Here is a 21,022-nt window from a genome sequence, read left to right on the forward strand (position 1 = left end):
GGATCCAGTCACTCACAGATCCAGTCACTCACAGATCCAGTCACTCACAGATCCAGTCACTCACGGATCCAGTCACTCACAGATCCAGTCACTCACAGATCCAGTCACTCACAGATCCAGTCACTCACAGATCCAGTCACTCACAGATCCAGTCACTCACAGATCCAGTCACTCACAGATCCAGTCACTCACGGATCCAGTCACTCACAGATCCAGTCACTCACAGATCCAGTCACTCACAGATCCAGTCACTCACAGATCCAGTCACTCACAGTTCTGAATGCAAGTTAGACATACAGTTCTAAAGGATGACATCATATAGCTAGTTCAATATAAATACATTCCATCTCTCCAATGCGGGAAGGCGTTGCTGGGGTCAAAGGCCAAAGCCTCTTCTCTGGGTCAGCCAAAAGATGTCTTCTGATGCGTTTTTTTGAGAAAAAAATAAAATAATAATCTACTTTTTTTAATTTTATCCATGTCTTCCAGACACTTCAAGCAGGGGAAACATCACCCCTCTGTAGCACCAGGGTCACATTCATTAGGGCACACAAAAACAAGTGTTTCTTATTGGAGAAGCTCAGGTAGTCCCACCCTGTTTTATTCCATTTGGTGGATAATGAACATAACCCAGGTGAGAGGCAGCATGGGTCTATCATTGGGGTCCTATTAGTTCAGCAGACACCAGGGAGTCTTGTCTGTGTCACACTCCAGTTTGGTGTTGAGGACAGTGACAGGGGCTCCACTAATAGTCAGCTCCTGTCTCGACTCCACCTTGTACTGCAAGTTAGTCAACCCGCCCTCAGGGTCAACCTTGAATTGTTCCTTCCAAAAAACGAGGAGAGAGAACCATAATGTCAGTAGTGTGATTAGAAATACAACCAAAGAGATCAATTCAGTATCCGTCTATCTGAGAATGCAACACATAGCAATACAACACGGTAGGAGGTTCCCAGTGAATGCATCTCTACCTGTTTCTGTGCAGCCATTCTCTTCTGGTCTCTCTTCCTCCAGGCAGGGTCATGGATGTGGCGAAAGGTTTTATACCCTGTTTTTATCCCACTGGGCCTGAAGAGCTGGCAAACAGAAAATGACAGATTGATTATATTATTCCTTGTATTTAGAGACGTGGCAACAGTTTTTTTTTTACTGGTCTACATGCAAACGTACTCTGTAGTTTTCCTAATGTGTAGGTAGAGGAGTCAGATACTGATGCTTATCAGTCATTGGCTTGACATTCTTTTGGAGTAATTTTAAGGATTAGCCAGCGATCTCTGTCTCTTTGTGACACGTAAAGGACAGTCCTGGTTTACCTGTAATCCAGCAGTTCTTAGTCTCCTGTAGAATTCATCGTCTTCTCTCCCCCATCCCCAGAACCGGTTGGACATGCCGTTGCACTTCAGGAACACAGAACACGACACAGCTAAAACAACACACCGCCACCCTGTACAATCATTATTATCTACCCTGATGACGAGTCACTTTACCATGCCTTCATGTACATAACTACCTCAAATACCTTATTATCTATCCTGATACCTAGTCACTTTACCCTGCCCTCATGTACATATCTACCTCAAATACCTTATTATTATTATCTATCCTGATGTCTAGTCACTTTACCCTGCCTTCATGTACATATCTACCTCAAATACCTTATTATTATCTATCCTGATGCCTAGTCACTTTACCATGCCTTCATGTACATATCTACCTCAAATACCTTATTATTATCTATCCTGATGTCTAGTCACTTTACCCTGCCTTCATGTACATATCTACCTCAAATACCTTATTATTATTAATCCTGATGTCTAGTCACTTTACCCTGCCTTTATGTACATATCTACCTTATTATTATCTATCCTGATGCCTAGTCACTTTACCCTGCCTTCATGTACATATCTACCTCAAATACCTTATTATTATCTATCCTGATGCCTAGTCACTTTACCCTGCCTTCATGTACATATCTACCTCAAATACCTTATTATTATTATCTATCCTGATGTCTAGTCACTTTACCCTGCCTTCATGTACATATCTACCTCAAATACCTTATTATTATCTATCCTGATGCCTAGTCACTTTACCCTGCCTTCATGTACATATCTACCTCAAATACCTTATTATTATTATCTATCCTGATGTCTAGTCACTTTACCCTGCCTTCATGTACATATCTACCTCAAATACCTTATTATTATCTATCCTGATGTCTAGTCACTTTACCCTGCCTTCATGTACATATCTACCTCAAATACCTTATTATTATCTATCCTGATGTCTAGTCACTTTACCCTGCCTTCATGTACATATCTACCTCAAATACCTTATTATTATTATCTATCCTGATGTCTAGTCACTTTACCCTGCCTTCATGTACATATCTACCTCAAATACCTTATTATTATCTATCCTGATGTCTAGTCACTTTACCCTGCCTTCATGTACATATCTACCTCAAATACCTTATTATTATTATCTATCCTGATGTCTAGTCACTTTACCCTGCCTTCATGTACATATCTACCTCAAATACCTTATTATTATCTATCCTGATGCCTAGTCACTTTACCCTGCCTTCATGTACATATCTACCTCAAATACCCTGCACATTTATCTGGTGCTGGTACTTCCTGTATATAACTCCACATTGATCTGGTACTGGTACTTCCTGTATATAGCTCCACACTGATCTGGTACTGGTACTTCCTGTATATAGCGCCACACTGATCTGGTACTGGTACTTCCTGTATATAACTCCACATTGATCTGGTACTGGTACTTCCTGTATATAACTCCACATTGATCTGGTACTGGTACTTCCTGTATATAGCTCTATTCTTGTGTATTTTATTTTATTTCTCATGTGTTACTATTTTAAACTCTGCATTGTTGGGAAAGGTCTGTAAGCTTTTCACTGTAAAGTCTACACCTGTTGTATTTGGTGCATGTGATGAATATAATTTTATTAGAATATGTGTATGGGTAAATAATGAATTGAATGTACTAGAGCTCTGAAATGCTGTCTATTATTACTGATAATGAATGATTATCTTAACAATGGGCTAACCTACCATGTGATAATGACTGATAAACAAACAATAGGCCATGTGATAATGACTGATTAACAAACAACAGGCTAACCTACCATGTGATAATGCTGTTTGGTGAGCAGCAGGATTCCTCCCACGTATGTCTTGTAGTGATACAGGGGGTGCAGCTCTGGTGAGGCCACGTGGAACGGGCCCTCCTCTGGGAAACCATAGTCCAGAGCTTCATTCAGAGGTAACAAGTCCACATCATGCATGGCGATGTAATCAGTGTCGTTACCACTCTCCGTGTAACCAACGTTAATGAGAGAGGCTCTGTTGAACCTGCGGTGAGATATGGGTGGAACTCATTATTTACTACCAGGAGGAGTCAATATTTCATTGGTAAGGTGCAAATCAACGAGGCACACATCCAGACTATAGTTCCCCTGTGTCAATCAGAATTCATCAACAACCACTGGACTAAAATAGAATAGAAAATATTGTGGCCTTCAGATTAGACAGTAACAGCACTTCTGTTGTAGGCCTAATGACTAATGAGGCAACATAACGTCTTCCATCACTTACCGATAGTGATCCATCTGGTTAATTACAAAGATCTTATGCAGTATTTTCTTGTTGTTCAAGAAGGTGTGCATGAAGGGGACAAATACCAGCAGCTCCTCAAACCTCTCCCTGAAAGGTATCAGGAGGGCCAGCTTGTGAGGACCCCAGGAAGGGTCGTCCGCAGCGGATGCCTGTCTCTCCAGCGGACAAGGCTGATGGGGGATGCGTCCGTCATCCACTACAACCCGGGTCATGTCTCCTGTACAGCTGAGTTGGAGCCATAGGAGGGAGACCAGTACCAGCACCACACACAGACCAAATAGTTTGTAGACTGTGCATTTCCCAGACCAGAATCTGAAAGTAATAGCAAGTCTCATTCAGCAATGTAGTGCAGTCAATCTATGGTATGTTACACACCTGAACCACAAACTGACCAAGTGAGAGGTTTAGTGGCGTTAACTCAGCTAGGCATAAGTATTGTACACTAAACGCTTACACAACCAAACCCACACACACTGTATGCAATGGCTACATCTAGATTGTAAGGAATGGCTGGTTTAAAATACTATCACGCAATTATACCAGAAATCTAACTAAAAATCAACCCACCAACATTATTTCACACAACAAAATCTGAGAGCAACACACTTCCTATTGTCCTCATCTACTCACTGATAACACTCTTCTATTGTCCTCATCTACTCACTGATAACACTCTTCTATTGTCCTCATCTACTCAATGATAACACGCTTCTATTGTAGTCAACTACACTCCTCTGGATGAGGTACTTTTAGTGTCTCGTTTCTTTGAGGTTGAACAATACTAAGAAATATTTCAACCATCTTAAACATCTGACTGCAATCAATTTACACCAGCTGCATTCGTTTTTAAAGAGATAGGCAAGTGTACCAATGTAATAGCCAGATATTTAGGCTTTAGTGTACCTACAGTAACGTTATTAGTGTATTGGTATGATTCACAAGCTAGTAGATAAAAATGAAACATTTACTAGCTTGCTAATATCGGTTCACTCATCTAGACTAATCCTAGGATAGGGTCATTGTGAACATCAGGGCTACCGTTATGTTTTACCTTCGGTCTTCTTTGAAATAGAGGACTGGTTTCCTTCTTGATGAATACATCATTTTCGAGGTTGCAAATGACAACAGCTTCAAGATTTCACAGAAAAATCCAGTTATGCTATTCCCCAGATTCTGACAGTAGCTCCTCATAAAACAGAGAATGTCGTCGTGATTCTACAATCGAACATCTTCATTATTCCTGGCTCTCTCCTTTGCAGTCGGATTATTTTGCTGTCCAACTGGTGTTCTTGTCATATTCTTCCTCGAAATATCACATTACGCCTTTGGTTACTGAAAGTGAAATGCCGTGCCAATGTTCTTATTACATTGGCAAAGCTTTGGCTTGACGCTGGCTAATAACAGAGCAACACTGCTGCTCGCTGATAGCTACCTAGCAGGGGTGTAATCATTAGTCCAAACAGTTGCAGAACGTTTAGCAACTAAAACGAGAGTTTCTATTGGACAAATTACGGTTGGTCCCGCCTCGTTTCATTCTGTTTAAGAAACGTTTTACAACAGAATCGGCGTAATGACGACGCCCCGGGTGTACACGTTGCAACATAGCAGAGCAAGGAAATGTTGTTCCTATCCATGTCCTACTGCACAATGAGACTAAGATTGTTCTGTGGTGAGACACGTGGATTTCGGGAAACAAAAAAGTCTAGCAACAAACTATACAAATATAATTTGTTTCAATAATTAACTGTGTTTCACACACTACCATACGAAAGTTACATTGAAATAATTAGTTATTTCGCTAAAGAGCTTCTACACAAGAAAATATCAACACCTGAATTTATAAGGTCCGCCTATGATATTGCTCCGGGGGAAACACGTCATAAAGACAACGTTCCTATGCATTTGCGGAACTATAGAACGCATTCCCTATGGATGGACCCACCTCTGATCTAATATTTTTGTTGGGCAAAGTGTCGGTGGAAAACAATCATTCAGGACGGCTAGCCATTGGTGACAACTTTATTTTTTAGTGCAAATTTAATCAAGTTTTCACATCGACATAATCTAAAATTAAAAACCCTCCCACCCAAAACAAACCAGTACCAACTGATTCAAATCATACTCGAAATCTCTGATACTGTATCTAACCATATAAATGCAACAAAAAAAACACCAATGACGCAATAATTCAACAAGGAACAGTTTGGGGAATTATTAAGGACAAACAAAAAACGGATTAATTGAACAAAAATATTTTCTGCTGAAAAGATCCAGTGTAGTTCAAATTGTTTTGAGTGACAAGAAGCAATGACTGCTTTCTGGCTAAGTACTTTTCAAGTGTTACAATGGATGTTTACACACAAATCCACTCCTTGTACATGATGAGAACTGGAGCAAACCTGTTAACCCGGACAACAATTCTTTATTTAATCAAATTGAATTAAATCAGTGTCTTCAAAACTCTACCTGAGTATTTGCAGAAAGGAAATGGACAAACCAAAACCTCTCTAGGTTCACTTAGATATGCAGTACAGATGAAAAAACAACCAATGTTCACTTGACCACTATCAAGCCAGTCGATTGTGATAAGGGAACATATTTGGCAGTGTATTCAGCAAGTTAGGGTTGTGAACTGCTTTCGTACTTCAGCAAATGCATAGCTAGTATGTCAAAGTTTTCCATGAAACTACCATATTAACATCAGACACTCTGGCACCAACCTTTAACCAAAGCGTTATGTCTCTTATCTCACTTTCCAACTTCATAAATAAAAACAGACAGAGCCCATATTCAGAAAGCATCAGAGTACAAGTGCTGATCTAGGATCGGTTTCTCCTTTTAAATCAACATGAATAACAAGGGATAACAGATAATAGATCAGCAGATCTACTCAGAGGTGCTTTGCGAAAACGGATACCGGTTAACAAGAGAAAGTTCCCAAGTTTCAAGATCTTCAATTTAAAATTGTGCATATTCTAGATGTCTTTCTGTTTCTAAACACACAGACCACGACCAACAACTAAATACATCAGGGGTTGAAACGTACATTCATTTGATGCTAAATAAAAACGTAAAGATTAATAAGTTTCATAAATCAAGTCACCATTTCTGTTGTAGGGCTCTAAACCAAAATAGGTGCCCTCTCTCTCAGCCAGTAACAAAACCCCCATTACAATGCATGTAGAGTGAGAACAATGTCTAATCAGTTTGAAAACACACCTGTTATGCTGAGAGAAGAGATGCGGCCTGGAATATGACCGACAGGCATTCTAGTCACAAACAGTGCTACAGAAATATCTTATGGGATGTTGGGGTGGGGGGGGGGAGGCTTATGAAGTGAAAAAATACATTAGCTGTTTTAACAATGTTTGATATTATCAGTCCAATGTTTGATATCATCAATAGTACAAAATCATGTTTGATATCGATAGTACAATATCATTTTTTCCCCAGCCAAATGTAAAACATAGAGCATACAGTGGAGGATCATAAATAAAAACCAATTGCAAACAGTGTTCTTACAGAAATAGCGATGGGGAATATCAAAGTCACAAAAGGGTCTTAAAAATCCAAAAGCGGAGCCCCTTCAAAATAAAGAGTAACTGGGTTTTCACTGATAGAACGGTAACCTCACCCATCTGTACACATACTTCTGGGAGATATCACACATTCTCACTAATGTTTAAGTACTGCATTCAGACCAGGGTTGTGTTCAATACACATATCAATTCAGGAAGTTCTTTCAAATTGAATTGATTCATGAAAAATGCCTCAGAAAACAATGGGGGAATTTTCAATTCAAGAATAGTGTGTAAGTTAACTTCCCGAATTTACTGATTTGATCCCCAATCCGGACTCAGAAACGACACTATGAGAGTGCATGTTTACACTAATTTCTTGGCCTCAAAGAAACTTTTGAGGTGTCTCATCTGCCAGAAGCCAATGGCCACCAGGATCAATGTCTGAACGATGGACCACCACAGAACCCTCTGGTTGGTGCTCTCACTGGTCTGCCTGAAGCGCTCCTCGCGGTACTGAAAAAGACAGAGCAATTATAAATAGAAATAGTAGCACACGAGCCAAGGCAATGAATTTCCTGAATCTACTCACTAGTAGATCTGACAGGATTGGATCAGTGGAAGCAATATGGCGATATTTCAACCTAGCCATTCAGAAGACTATAGTAAGGTGTTACTCACATGCTTATATATATCTCCAATCCCCTCAGATTTACAGGAGTGGCTAGAGTATGGGGGCTAGAGGTCGATTTGCAATTTAGCAAATGTCTTAAGTTTGCCTTGAACAGACATTTCATTATATTTGAAGGAGAAAACATCGCACCAAATGGCGGTCTGCTGATCGTCTCGCTTTCATTGCGCTCTGTGTGTTTTAGGGACCATCCGCCAGTACGTGTCTGACATTATTTTAGCATTTTTCTACATCTAGACTTGATTAGCGAATTATAGCTGGCCCTCTGTTCAGAGGTGCTAAGTAGTCTCGGCCGGTAAACACTACCGGCATGTCCAGGGCTTTACTCAGCAGGACAGCTGATGTACTCACCCTCTGATAGTTCTGCTCCTTCTGGATCTGGTCCACCTGCTCCACCAGCTGTCTCACTCTCAGCTGCAGCTCTGTCAGCTTGTCTTTGGCTGCAATCTCTGCATAGTTATTGGTGTGCTCTCCCACTTGGATGTCCAGGTGAACTCTCTGAGGAAAAAAAGGGCGGTTCACAGCAATTGAGAGGAGAATCAAAATGGGTATTTACTTTTTTACCCGCTACTCTTACACCCCCTGCATCCTGCCATTAACTGTTCTTATTGACCCACAATTCATATGCCTTTTGTGGGTGCAATAGCCTTCCCCCACATTTGTCACACTAATGTACTTACAAGCATTCCTCCAGCGAAGAGGGCAAACTTGGAAGAGTTGGAGTGAAGGCAGATCCGATGTTCTCCTGGGGTGTGAGAGGTGAAGGTGAATCTTCCCTCTGAGCCGTACTGACGAGACAGGATCACCTAGAGTCCAGACAGGAAACACACAGAAAGAACAACTTTTTCAGTATCATCACTATTCAATTCAATGCGGTTTGGGTCATTATTGTTCTCACAAGTCTCTCTCTCAGAGAATACCATATGAAGTGGATGACTAGTTGCAAAGTGTAGTATCCTACCTTCTCATCAGGGTCTTTCACCTCAACAAACATCCCCAGACCCTGTGTGGCAGGTAGGTACTCTTCTTTCTGCTTGTCGTACAATTGTGTACGATAGTTTCCTAAAAAAAAGAGAAAATACAATTGTTTACACATGCCAGCCAATGATTGCTTCTACTGGTCCAATCCTTACAAGTGCTTAGTTAGGAAGTAAACTGTTAGGGCCAGGGGTTGATTCTGGGCAAGACCTACAGTATGTTAAACAGTATATGGATGGTAAGACAGTAAAATATGTAGTTCCATGTTTTATTTTTTAAAGTATCAATAGCATGAGTAACCTATTTCCAATATTACAGTTCTAGCTAGGGGAGGACATCAACGACAGGTGTCTGCTTGTTTTTGTTAGGTATTACTGTATCGTTGTAGCTAGAAACATACGATTTTCGCTCTACACGCGATAATTTCTACAAATATGTGTAATTACGCAACCAATTAACTTTATTTGATTAGCTAACGTTAGCTAGCTGGTTAGCCTGCTCGTGAATATGAGTAGCTAGCTAGCCAAGTCTGCCAACTGAAAAGTAAGTTCACTGCCTCCTCTAGAGTTTAATGTTGGCTGGCTAGATAACTAACTAGATTGCTGGCTAAATGTTAACTCGAATTCGGAAGCTAGTTTGACGAATTAGCAAACAAACTAGCTCGCTAGCTGTTAGCTGACTTCCCAAGGCTAAATAGCATAGCAATCCCAATGGCCACAAGACACTGACCGATGATCATCGTTTCATCCGGAATTTCCTCTATGAAGCATTTCTTCTCAGTCTCCCCGATGTGAAAGTACAGCGAGGAAACAAAGGTGTAATAAACGTTCAAAAGCAAAACTGACAACACACAAAACCGCATTTTGACTGCCACCATCTTCCAGCCGGTTACAGAGGACGGATGTTGTGATTCGAGTCTGCGCAGACATCAATGCCACGTAAACTATCGCTTTACCATCGTCCAATCAACACTCGAGTTAGACTTGTGGTTGTTGTAGTTCTAATGTCCTCCCGGTATGCACTGTGCAGGGGTTTGTTTCAACACAAAACTAACAAAAGGAATGCAAATAATTAACTGATCATGGTCTTCAATTTAGACATCAATAAGTTGAATCAGTAGTAGAGCTTTGCTTGAAGAAGTCCAGGGAAAACGTGTGTACTGTCTGTCACACATACCAAAAGATATGGATGGAAGCATTAGACTACAAATTAGAACGTGCAGTTTACTCATTTGGGGAGACCAGTTTTATTGAGTCTTACAGGATAAACTCAACAATGGCCATGTTCAGTTTGAATCATTCAAATCACATTAAAGAGATATTCCCACTCAAATAATCAGTGTATAAGCAGGTTTTCAAACACACAATTCCCATCAATTTAATAATGCAAGATGAGAAAGGTGGTGCAATCTCATAGTGATTTGTAAAGCCACCAGTAGGCCTCACCAAAAATGAGAACGTTGAAATCCTTCAAAAACACCCACATGGTATAATAACGTCAAAACCTAAAATGTAACTTGTCTGTATAAATCGATCGTTGCATTATTAGTAGCCAAATTATTCCTCATATAGGCCATGTGACGGTGTGGATATGGGTAGTTGTTCTCCCAAAAATATTGTTTAAGTCAGCAAAGAAAACTTCACACATGGAGAGAGAAAATGGCAAAGGCCAGATAAGGAAGCCTTAGCATATCAGCATCAGAAGTGCAGCAATCACATTGAACCAACAGTCAAGAGCAGTCAGTTGAAAAAAAGTAAATCAAATCCCATTCACCTATCTAAACTAGCCCAATCAGAACCCGACAGTACAAAAAGCTAAATGAAAGGAAAATAAATCTTTATACATCTTATACTGAACATTTTGTGAAAATAATCTCTTTTGAAAGTTGTTATTTAACTAATCAGCGTTTTACAGATCGAGCCAAATAAACAATAATTCAACAGCAATTATCCCCTGCACTGTGAAAGCAAAAATTACAGAGGAAAGGGTAAATAAAAACAAAAATGCTTAACTGCCTCCATCAAAAAGTCAAAAGGTCACTCAGACACATGGTAGCAACCATTAGTCATGGTTATTTCACAAAAAATTGGAACGATACCATAAGTGACTCATCACAGCGCTTCAGCAGATATAAACATTTGTACAATCTTTAGAAAATTAACTTAGAATAGAGATTCAACAACACATTCTTCGCAATAGTCAATTTCACAAATACCTCTCATATTTCTGTATGTGTTTTTCCTCTCAGTAAAATCTCCTGTTTCTTTCCTGGCGCTTCTGAAATACAACAGCCCCTACAACACCACAAACTACAATTCCCAGTAGAGCACATAGCAGAAGCAGGAAGACCTTCCAGCCAGTAAGAGGCGTGCTTCGGAAGTTACCAGTAGGATCATCAATGTTGTCTGTGAAAGAGAAAAATGAAAGAATGATCACGGTTAACTCTAACAAGCCTACTCACCTACCATACACGATCTACAGTAAGATGACAAATATCTGACTGTGGTCAAATAGAATACAAGCTTTATTGTCTATTAGATTAGAACGGAAATGGGGTTTTCTTTATCAAGTAAATCTACCTACCTTTGGGGGACTTCAGCAGGCTGACGCTTGGCTCAATCTTGGTCCAGTCCAGACTGTCCTCATCAGGTGTGTGTTCCACCATCAGCTGGTACATCTTCATAGAGATGATGTCGTGGTTATCTGTAACATGAGAAATGTGTTAGCATAAATCCCAATAGACTTCAGATGTACAACTGACAACGCCGGACTATGAAACGACAAACAAGTCATTGGTTCAATCTGTGTGTACTCTTCTGCACAGTGAAATGAAATAAATAAAGAAATAACTGAATCAAGGTCAGTCATTATCTTTCTCAGTGTGCAGTTCTTACCTTTGTGTTCTAGAAACCTACATTTATTTAGATTTACATCTCGAAAGAATCAGTCTCTACAACCTGACCCAACCTACAAGAGATCCCCTGTAGCAAGAATCAGTCTCTACACCCTGACCCAACCTACCAGAGATCCCCTGCAGCAATAACCCGTCTCCACAACCTGACCCAACCTACCAGAGAGATCTCCCGTAGCAGCAGAAGCCCCAAAGTAGTACCCCGTGGGGAGGCGGACACCCCCGATGTCAATGCACTCTTTCCATTCATTCTTATCATCAATGTCAATCATCACCTGTAGAGATCAGAATGGTGCCATTGTTTGAATAGAACTGTAACATGTCAAACACGTAACAGGTAGTCCATAACATTGAAATTCACCAATTTCATAACACAAGAATCCAGTTTCCCAGACAAAGACTAAACATAGTCCTGGACCAAAGAGAATTCTCCAAGCAGCCATCTCCATTAAGCATGCCTTTCAATACAGGCCTAGGTTCAGCCTCATCTATGTTTAGGAAACCGATCCAAGATGTCTGAACTAGAGTAATTTATATCATTTTTAAAAAAGGAATTCCTACCGTGAGTCTACCCTTGGAGTAACGGATGGCCAGATAGGTGTCATGGTCTTTGTTCCTGATCTCAGAAGAGCAGCCTCCCAGTTCAGAGTTACGTCCATCATTCCCATGGTCATAGGGCAGAGAACCATTATTCACAATGGCATAGATGTAAGGGAAGGAACGCTAGTGTGGGGAAACAAGGGATGTAAGGACAGAAAACTGGGAAAAAAAATGTTTGTTATAGACATCGTCAATCAATTATTTGATCCGAATCCTGACTCAGTTACCACACACGTTCATTGTGTTACAAAAAAAGTTCTCAGAAAGCAAAAAAATAAAAAATTAAATTCATGACAAAATAACAAAGAAACTCAAAAGAAAATACTTCACATTAAAATCCATCCATCACAATGACATGAAACGCAGGACAATAATGATAAATGTAGCTGCGTCAACTCACGTCAGCCGCCTCATCGTTATGGTAGGTGTCTATAAAAAGGGCGAGGCCGTGGAACTTGGCATTGCTGCCAAACACAGACCCTGCAAAGGGAAGAATCACGTCAAGTCAACCAGCCAGATCGCTGCACTTACATCCATCCCATGGAGATCATTGCGGAAGGTATCCACAAATAAAGCCAGGCCAACAAAATGATCTTGGTTTCCAAAGACTGGGCCTGAATGGAAGGCAAAGAGGCGAGATATGATGAGCACATGACTGAGACATGAAGTGCTTACGGCAAATGCAACCCAGTGCTACCACATCACATTGTCTACTAATTTGATTGCCAAAGCTTTGTAATGGAATGAGGAAGTGGTTGATGACAAAGATGTTATTTTGGCAAGATGATACATTACCTGGATGAAGTCTCTCCTTCGTGTACCAGATGGCGATGCCGTCACCATGGAGATTCTTCTTCCCCGACCCGTGGATCTTGTACTGCACGTGCATCTCCCAGTCTTTCAGATAAACAGGCTGCACAGTGAAAGCAAAATTACATTGGATCATCAATTCAACCATCAATTGGACCTATTCAGTTCAAAATGTAGATCTTCTCCAATCAAGCTATAATGGATTTGGGAGTGGACTATTGTTTGTGTATCTGTCTGTAATGCCTAACAGAATACATTTCATAGAAGCGAGTTCCTTACTCACCACTGTGTTCCATATGGATCCCTGTCTACTTCTCTCATCAGGTGTCAGGCGCACATAGGAGCTGGTGACTAGCGTGCTCCCCCAGAAGTCCCACTGACTGGACGGGCTGCTTCCAACACCTGTACAACATGTTGATGAAGAGTCAAGCAGCATTTCAGGGACACATGAGAGAAGAACGTGAATAATTCCGTTGTGCATCAATGACTCATTGCCACCCTTAGCCCAGCTCTCAAGAACTCAAGGGGGGCAATGTAACGCAATGGAATTGTAGTCATGAATAAGAATAACCCTTAGTCCAGCTCTCAAGAACTCAAGGGGGGCAATGTAACGCAATGGAATTGTAGTCATGAATAAGAATAACCCTTAGCCCAGCTCTCAAGAACTCAAGGGGGGGCGAGTTGAGTCAGTATGTTGGCAGCAGCCACTCAATGTTAGTGGTGGCTGTTTAACAGTCTGATGGCCTTGAGATAGAAGCTGTTTTTCAGTCTCTCGGTCCCAGCTTTGATGCACCTTTACTGACCTCGCCTTCTGGATGATAGCGGGGTGAACAGGCAGTGGCTCGGGTGGTTGTTGTCCTTGATGATCTTTATGGCTTTCCTGTGACATCAGGTGGTGTAGGTGTCCTGGAGGGCAGGTAGTTTGCCCCCGGTGATGCGTTGTGTAGACCTCACTACCCTCTGGAGCGTCTCACGGTTGTGGGCGGAGCAGTTGCCACATCAGGCAGTGATGCAGCCCGACAGGATGCTCTCGATTGTGCATCTGTAGAAGTTTGTGAGTGCTTTTGGTGACAAGCCGAATTGAGGCGCTGCTGCGCCTTCTTCACCACGCTGTCTGTGTGGGTGGACCAATTCAGTTCGTCCATGATGTGTACGCCGAGGAACTTAAAACTTACTACCCACTCCACTACTGTCCCGTCGATGTGGATAGGAGGGTTCTCCCTCTGCTGTTTCCTGAAGTCCACAATCATCTCCTTAGTTTTGTTGACGTTGAGTGTGAGGTTATTTTCCTGACACCACACTCCGAGGGCCCTCAACTCCTCCCTGTAGGCCGTCTCGTCGTTGTTGGTAATCAAGCCTACCACTGTAGTGTCGTCCGCAAACTTGATGATTGAGTTGGAGGCGTGCATGGCCATGCAGTCGTGGGTGAACAGGGAGAACAGGAGGGCTCAGAACGCACCCTTGTGGGGCCCCAGTGTTGAGGATCAGTGGGGTGGAGATGTTACCTACCCACACCACCTAGGGGCGGCCCGTCAGGAAGTCCAGTACCCGGGGTCGAGACCCAGGGTCTTGAGCTTGATGACGAGTTTGGAGGGTACTATGGTGTTAAATGCTGAGCTGTAGTCGATGAACAGCATTCTCATGAAAACCCATTTCATGAAGCTCCCGACGAACAGTTCTTGTGCTGATGTTGCTTCCAGAGGCAGTTTGGAACTCGGTAGTGAGTGTTGCAACCGAGGACACAGTTCGCGGCTGAGTTGTTGTTGCTTTTAGACGTTTTCACTTCAAAATAACAGCACTTACAGTTGACCGGGGAAGCTCTAGCAAGGCAGAGATTTGACGAACTGACTTTTTGGAAAGGTGGCATCCTATGACAGTGCCACGTTGAAAGTCACTGAGCTCTTCAGTAAGGCCATTCTACTGCCACGGTTTGTCTATGGAGATTGCATGGCTGTGTGATCGATTTTATACACCCTGGCTGAAATAGCCAAATCCACTATTTTTGTGAACTCGGCAATAAAAAAAACGTCCGCTCACTGTCAACTGCATTTATTTTCAGCAAACTTCACGTGTAAATATTTGTATGAACATAAGATTCAATAACAGACATAAACTGAACAAGTTCCACAGACATATGACTAACAGAAATGGAATAATGTGTCCTTGAACAAAGGGGGGTCAAAATCAAAAGAAACAGCCAGTATCAAGCTCAGTTCGATGATGCTGTGACACACCGCCCCAGACCATGATGGACCCTCCACCTCCAAATCAATCCGGCTCCAGAGTATAGGCCTCGGTGTAATGCTCATTCCTTCAACGATAAATGCGAAACCGACCATCACCCCTGATGAGACAAAACCGTGACTCGTCAGTGAAGGGCACTTTTTGCCAGTCCTGTTTGGTCCAGCGAAAGTGGGTTTGTACCCATAGGCGACGTTGTTGCCGGTGATGTCTGGTGTGGACCTGCCTTACAACAGGCCTAAAAGCCCTTAGTCCAGCCTCTCTCAGCTAAGATTATTTTATTTAATGAGTCTGACACGAAGGATATACAGCTGCTCCTGGACCAAATCCATGTCATTCGCATGAAGAGATGATGGAGATACAGGGGCAGCAGATCAAGGTGCCTTGTGAGAATTTGTTGGCGAGTGGGTAACCTGCCGTCCTACTGGCCAAAGTGCAATCACAGGAGAATAAACAGGATGAGCTCCGTTTGAGACTATCCTACCAATGGGACATTAATAAAAACTATAACATCTTATGTTTCACCGAGTCAATTGGCTGGGTTTTCCATCGGCAAGACAGAACAGCTGATTCCAGTAAAACTAATCTCTATTTGTCAAAAACAGCTGGTTTTGCTCGCCTTAGGTAGAGTACCTCATGATAAGCTGTAGACCACACTGTCTATATTTTTCTACTTACCACCACAAACCGATGCTGGGACTAAGACCGCACTCAACGAGGTGTATATGGCCATAAGCAAACAAGAAAATGCTCATCCAAAAGCGGCGCTCCCAGTGGCCGGGGACGTTAATGCAGGTTAACTTGAATCCATTTGACCCAATTCCTCTCCCTCAATGTGAGCAAGACAAAATGAGCTGATCACCGACTACAAGAAAAGAAGAGCCAAACAGGCCCCCATTTAACATTGACGGGGCTGAAGTGGAGCGGGTTGATCTATCATGGTCCAAACTAGAGGTTGACCGATTAATCGGAATGGCCGATTAATTAGGGCCGATTTCAAGTTTTCATAACAATCGGAAATCGGTATTTTTGGTATTTTACATCTGACCGTAAGGCCAAGTCATACATAGATAGGACCCAGATTGCAGTTCCCATGGCTTCCACTAGATGTCAACAGTCTTTAGAAAGGGTTTCAGGCTTTTTTTTTGAAAAATTAGCAAGTAGTTGGAAGAACTACAATGTGTCTCATTAGAAAAGTAGTCTTGTTGGCTCGTGAATGAGGTGCGCGCTCTTCGTTATTTATCTTCCCTATTGAACATACTATTCTCAGTCTTAAATATTATCGTTTATTTAGATATTAGAGTACCTGAGGATTAATTAGAAACATTGTTTGACTTGTTTGGACGTACTTTACCGGTAACTTTTTGGATTTGTTTGTATGCATGTTGAACGAGTGGATTACAGAGATCAATGGCACCAACTAAACTGACTTTTTTGGATATAAAGGACTTTATCAAACAAAACGACCATTCATTGTGTAGCTGGGACCCTTGGGATTACAAACAGAGGAAGATCTTCAAAGGTAAGTGATTTATTTAATCACTATTTGTGATTTTGTGATGCCTGTGCTGGTTGCACTGTCCTCAGATAATCGCATGGTATGCTTTTGCCGTAAAGCCTTTTTGAAATCTGACAACGCGGTTGGATTAACAAGGAGTTATGCTTTTAAATGATGACACTTGTATTTTCATGAATGTTTAAATTAATATTACGATTTTCTTGTATTTTGCGCTCTGCAATTTCACCGGATGTTGAAATAGCTGTCCCGCTAGCAATTCATGCGCCAAAAGAGGTTAACAGCATCTACCCCCAAGCCACAAGACTGCTGAACAATTAATGAAATGGCTACACAGACTATTACAGCAACTCACCGTTTATTATCCATGCAGTCACTTTACCCCTACCTACATGTACATATTACCTCAATTACCTCGACTAACCTGTTACCGGCACATTGACTCGGTACCGGTACCCACTGCACATAGCCTCCTTATTGTTATTTTATTGCGTTACCTTTTTGACTTTTGTTTATGCAGTAAGTCTTTTCTCTTATTAAAACTGCATTGTTGGTTAAAGGGCTTGTAAGTAAGCCTTTCACAGTAAGGTCTACACCTGTTGGTTAAGGGCTTGTAAAGTAAGCCTTTCACAGTAAGGTCTACACCTGTTGGTTAAAGGGCTTGTAAGTAAGCCTTTCACAGTAAGGTCTACACCTGTTGGTTAAAGGGCTTGTAAGTAAGCCTTTCACAGTGAGGTCTACACCTGTTGGTTAAGGGCTTGTAAGTAAGCCTTTCACAGTAAGGTCTACACCGGTCATATTTGGCACATTTGATTTGCAACAGAAGAAGAGGCAGGGGCAACAATGGTAGCTAGCTATAACTAGTAAACACCGGTAGTGTCCTTCGCCCCCCAGCCTGTCTGGAACTGTTAATGACGGGTGTGCGAAAGACACTGTGCTAGCTTAGCCAGCTAGTCCTGAGGAGGAGTCCGGTACACAGCAGGCGGGGGCGACACCAAAGATAGAACAATGAGACAGATATTTTACCGGACGTATAAATGTGAAGCATCCAGTTCACGTTTCCTCTCACGACCAAATATGGTGGTGAGAGGAAGCCCAGTGGCCAGCAGTGGGACAAGATAGAGAGAGATGGATTTTGGACGACATTCTGCTAATTTTCTCGTTTATTAAACATCTCTCTCAATACAGTTTCTGCTTCCAAAACTAAAATCTGTTATGAACAGAGTGGACAGATTTTTGTAGACTTGTCCCTTTGCCATGGGTTTAAAAAAATGATTGTTAGAATGAGTGCAAGAGCGAATTGAGTTACTGCGCACTACCCCTAATGGAAATATGCTAAATACATGCTAAAAACATGCAAATACATGCTAAATACATGCTAAAAACATGCAAGCTTGTCACTGTGATTCATTTGCTCAAATTGAAAACAACAACAGGCTGTTGTCTATCTTGGGTTAGTTATAAAAAAAATATTTAGCAACACTGTGTGTTAGCTAGCTAACTAGCACACTGTGCTACTAGTACACAGTGTCACCCCCGCCTCCCACCTGCTGTGTACCAGAGTAGCTAGCGGGCACAGTTCTCGGGTACACAACAGGTGGGGGAAACACCGTGTGCTAGCATGCTAGTTAGTGTTCATGAAGGAACCAATGGGATGCTCGGGGGGGTGCGTTCCTGCAGATACAGGTACTCCCCGAATTGCAGGCTGCAGTTGCACACTATTTTACTGAGTTACAGTTCATATAAGAAAATCAGTCAATTGAAATAAATTATTTAGGCCCTAATCTATGGATTTCACATGATAGGAATACAGATGTGTCTGTTGGTCACAAATACCTTTAAAAAAAATAAAGTAGGGGCATGGATCAGAAAACCAGTCAGTGTCTGGTGTGACCACCATTTGCCTCATGCAACGTGACAATTTCACTCCCTTGAGACGTCTGTGGCATTGTGTTTTGTGACAAAACTGCCAATTAGAGGGACCCTTTCCTGTCCCCAGCACAAAGGTGCATCGGTGTAATGACCATGCTGTTAAACCAGTATATTGATATGTCACACCTGTCAGGTGGATGAATTATCTTGGCCAAGGAAAAATACAAATTAACTGGGATGTAAACAAATGTGTGCAATATATATATATATTTTTAGAAATAAGCTTTTGTGCGTGTGGATCATTTCTGGGTTATTTTATTTAAGTTCGTGAAACCAACACTTTACATGATGCGTTTATATTTTTGTTCAGTGTAGTATGACTGGCCCTTAGCAGCTAACGTTTCTAACAAGATAACAGTTGCTAGCTAACTTAGCTGTCGATTTCACATGCCGTTAGCATACTTACCCTGGTACGGTTTCATGAGCGAATGCTCCCGCTTTAAGTGCTCTGCATTGCCGTCTGTTATATCGCATTGCACTAGAGTAAAGTGAAGTAATAGGAAAAGCAGTGGCCTGCTGATAAATGTACAAAAACCTCTCATTTTGCTCACTCGGCCTATGAAAGACACCATGGATCCTGGATAATCATGTTCCTGATCCGGGTAGGAAACAGCAACCCCCACTAGAAGCGTTCCTATGTTACTTCTCAATAACTTTTTTTTTGCTTTTGTTGAAATTACCTTCTATATGGGAATTATATTTTCATTGTTACCTTTCAAAGTTCAAAAACATTATTTTTTTTGTTTGATTATCGCTTTCAATGTTGTATGGAACATTGTTATAGTTGCTAAAAACGTACTATTGCCAATAGACGAGCACATAGTTAAAGCCATCGAAAACGAACAATCAGGGGCTCGTCTATAGTTGAAACGTTCGAAGTATGCAAATGTTCACAACTTTGCAAATGGCGCCACTGAGGTTTCTCTCTTTCTCCACTAGATGGTGCCATTACATCAGTTTATGATTATTTGAAGCGTACCTGACTTCCTGCTGTGACGGCCCACCACAAGGTCTCGCCCAAGGTTGGGTAGTAACTGACTACATGTAATCAATTACAGTTACAAAAAAAAATACGTGTTGGATTACTTTTAAATTCAGAAAGGATGTTTGCAAAAAATATATCCTAACACCTTTCTGTTTTCTCAGTGACATATAGTTCTATATTGATAAAACACGCAAGTTTAAGTTTGAGCCACCTGAACAAATCTAATCACAAGTCAAATAAAGCACTCTGATGACACACCAAATCCGTTTTATGGATCCCTTTTGTCACTTCTAATGCCTCTTCAGTGGAAAGTAATCCAAAAGTAACTGAACAAATATGTCTTGAGACTACTTAAGACATTTTAAGACATGTCTTTAAAAGTCAAGACATCTTTAAGATGTATCTGTAGACGGTCTCAAGATGTCTTGAATATAGAAGACATCTTGAGACATCTTAGAAATAATAAGACGTTTCAAGGCTCTATAAATATTATTTATATGGTTCAGGTGTTTACTTACTTTGTCTTATAGTGATTTGGCAATCACTTACTCATTTCTAGGACAAACTTGAGAAAACAACCGTTGAAAACAGTTGAACATATTTACTTACAGAAAACCTAATCAACACTTGCAGCAAACCTCTGATGTTCAAGGACATAAGAACATTGAAATATAAATAGCACATTTAACTATGAGATTATTTCTCAATAGATGTTATATGTAAATGTAAGATTATAGAATAGATAGACATTCACAGAATGTACAGATTATAGAATAGATAGACATTCACAGAATGTACAGATTATAGAATAGATATACATTCACAGAATGTACAGATTATAGAATAGATAGACATTGTGTGAATTTAAGTATGCTCCCTGTAATTCTCTCTATCTCTCTCTCTCTCTTTCTTCTCTCGGAGGACCTGAGCCCTAGGACCATGCCTCAGGACTACCAGGCCTGATGACTCCTTGCTGTCCCCAGTCTACCTGGTCATGCTGCTGCTCCAGTTTCAACTGTTCTACCTGCGGCTTTGGAACCCTGACCGGTTTACTGGACGTCCTACCTTGTCCCGGACCTGCTGTTTTGGACTCTTTCTCTACTGCACCTGCTGTCTCTAACTCTGAATGATCGGCTATGAAAAGCCAACTGACATTTACCCCTGAGGTGCTGACTTGCTGCACCCTCAACAACTAC

At 41.4% G+C, this 21,022-nt stretch overlaps 3 protein-coding genes across 5 annotated transcripts; all 3 read right to left on the bottom strand.

The window, feature by feature from the left end:
- Nucleotides 1-563: 563 nt before the first annotated feature.
- Nucleotides 564-5,509, bottom strand: LOC110504523 (beta-1,4-galactosyltransferase 7). Its single transcript, XM_036970529.2, has 6 exons — nucleotides 4,696-5,509; nucleotides 3,624-3,956; nucleotides 3,155-3,380; nucleotides 1,314-1,397; nucleotides 972-1,076; nucleotides 564-825 (listed from the first exon to the last, which is right to left on the bottom strand). Exons 1-6 carry the CDS (start codon nucleotides 4,833-4,835, stop codon nucleotides 670-672), a joined length of 1,044 nt encoding a protein of 347 aa, XP_036826424.1. The 5' UTR covers nucleotides 4,836-5,509; the 3' UTR covers nucleotides 564-669.
- Nucleotides 5,510-5,649: 140 nt separating this feature from the next.
- LOC110504525 (transmembrane emp24 domain-containing protein 9) lies at nucleotides 5,650-9,774 on the bottom strand. The gene is made up of 5 exons (XM_036970530.2): nucleotides 9,561-9,774; nucleotides 8,815-8,915; nucleotides 8,534-8,659; nucleotides 8,205-8,351; nucleotides 5,650-7,678 (listed from the first exon to the last, which is right to left on the bottom strand). The coding sequence occupies exons 1-5, from the start codon at nucleotides 9,706-9,708 to the stop codon at nucleotides 7,529-7,531; spliced, it is 672 nt and encodes a 223-aa protein (XP_036826425.1). The 5' UTR covers nucleotides 9,709-9,774; the 3' UTR covers nucleotides 5,650-7,528.
- A 287-nt stretch (nucleotides 9,775-10,061) lies between these two features.
- On the bottom strand, nucleotides 10,062-19,743 carry LOC110504524 (vesicular integral-membrane protein VIP36). Of its 3 annotated transcripts, none has more exons than XR_016491745.1 (8): nucleotides 19,248-19,456; nucleotides 13,436-13,554; nucleotides 13,138-13,255; nucleotides 12,743-12,956; nucleotides 12,304-12,465; nucleotides 11,903-12,017; nucleotides 11,415-11,534; nucleotides 10,062-11,236 (listed from the first exon to the last, which is right to left on the bottom strand). XR_016491745.1 is itself a non-coding variant. In XM_021583280.3 (8 exons), exons 1-8 carry the CDS (start codon nucleotides 19,411-19,413, stop codon nucleotides 11,076-11,078), a joined length of 1,044 nt encoding a protein of 347 aa, XP_021438955.1. In that variant the 5' UTR covers nucleotides 19,414-19,743; the 3' UTR covers nucleotides 10,062-11,075. The 3 variants fall into 3 exon arrangements, 2 of the variants coding, with proteins under 2 accessions (XP_021438955.1, XP_021438956.1); XM_021583280.3 differs by having other exon boundaries at nucleotides 12,874-12,956; nucleotides 19,248-19,743; XM_021583281.3 differs by having other exon boundaries at nucleotides 12,743-12,822; nucleotides 19,248-19,703.
- Nucleotides 19,744-21,022: the final 1,279 nt, after the last annotated feature.

The sequence above is a fragment of the Oncorhynchus mykiss genome, chromosome 25 (genome assembly GCF_057628025.1).
Source record: "Oncorhynchus mykiss isolate SJ-2025 chromosome 25, ASM5762802v1, whole genome shotgun sequence".
Classification (NCBI taxonomy): domain Eukaryota; kingdom Metazoa; phylum Chordata; class Actinopteri; order Salmoniformes; family Salmonidae; genus Oncorhynchus; species Oncorhynchus mykiss.

What these genes read in the sequence shown, in the direction of transcription:
- LOC110504523 (XM_036970529.2), bottom strand. Translation starts at nt 4,835, where the DNA reads ATGAGGAGCTACTGTCAGAATCTGGGGAATAGCATAACTGGATTTTTC. An exon ending in TAAGAACTGCTGGATTACAG is followed by an intron (nt 1,077 to 1,313) that starts GTAAACCAGGAC and finishes TCTGTTTGCCAG; the next exon opens with CTCTTCAGGCCCAGTGGGAT. An exon ending in GAATGGCTGCACAGAAACAG is followed by an intron (nt 826 to 971) that starts GTAGAGATGCAT and finishes GTTTTTTGGAAG; the next exon opens with GAACAATTCAAGGTTGACCC.
- LOC110504525 (XM_036970530.2), bottom strand. Translation starts at nt 9,708, where the DNA reads ATGGTGGCAGTCAAAATGCGGTTTTGTGTGTTGTCAGTTTTGCTTTTG. An exon ending in TGAAAGACCCTGATGAGAAG is followed by an intron (nt 8,660 to 8,814) that starts GTAGGATACTAC and finishes TCTGGACTCTAG; the next exon opens with GTGATCCTGTCTCGTCAGTA. An exon ending in TCTTCGCTGGAGGAATGCTT is followed by an intron (nt 8,352 to 8,533) that starts GTAAGTACATTA and finishes TTTTTTCCTCAG; the next exon opens with AGAGTTCACCTGGACATCCA.
- LOC110504524 (XM_021583280.3), bottom strand. Translation starts at nt 19,413, where the DNA reads ATGGTGTCTTTCATAGGCCGAGTGAGCAAAATGAGAGGTTTTTGTACA. An exon ending in GAAGGAGAGACTTCATCCAG is followed by an intron (nt 12,957 to 13,137) that starts GTAATGTATCAT and finishes CCTTCCATTCAG; the next exon opens with GCCCAGTCTTTGGAAACCAA. An exon ending in ATGATCTCCATGGGATGGAT is followed by an intron (nt 12,466 to 12,873) that starts GTAAGTGCAGCG and finishes TCCCCACACTAG; the next exon opens with CGTTCCTTCCCTTACATCTA.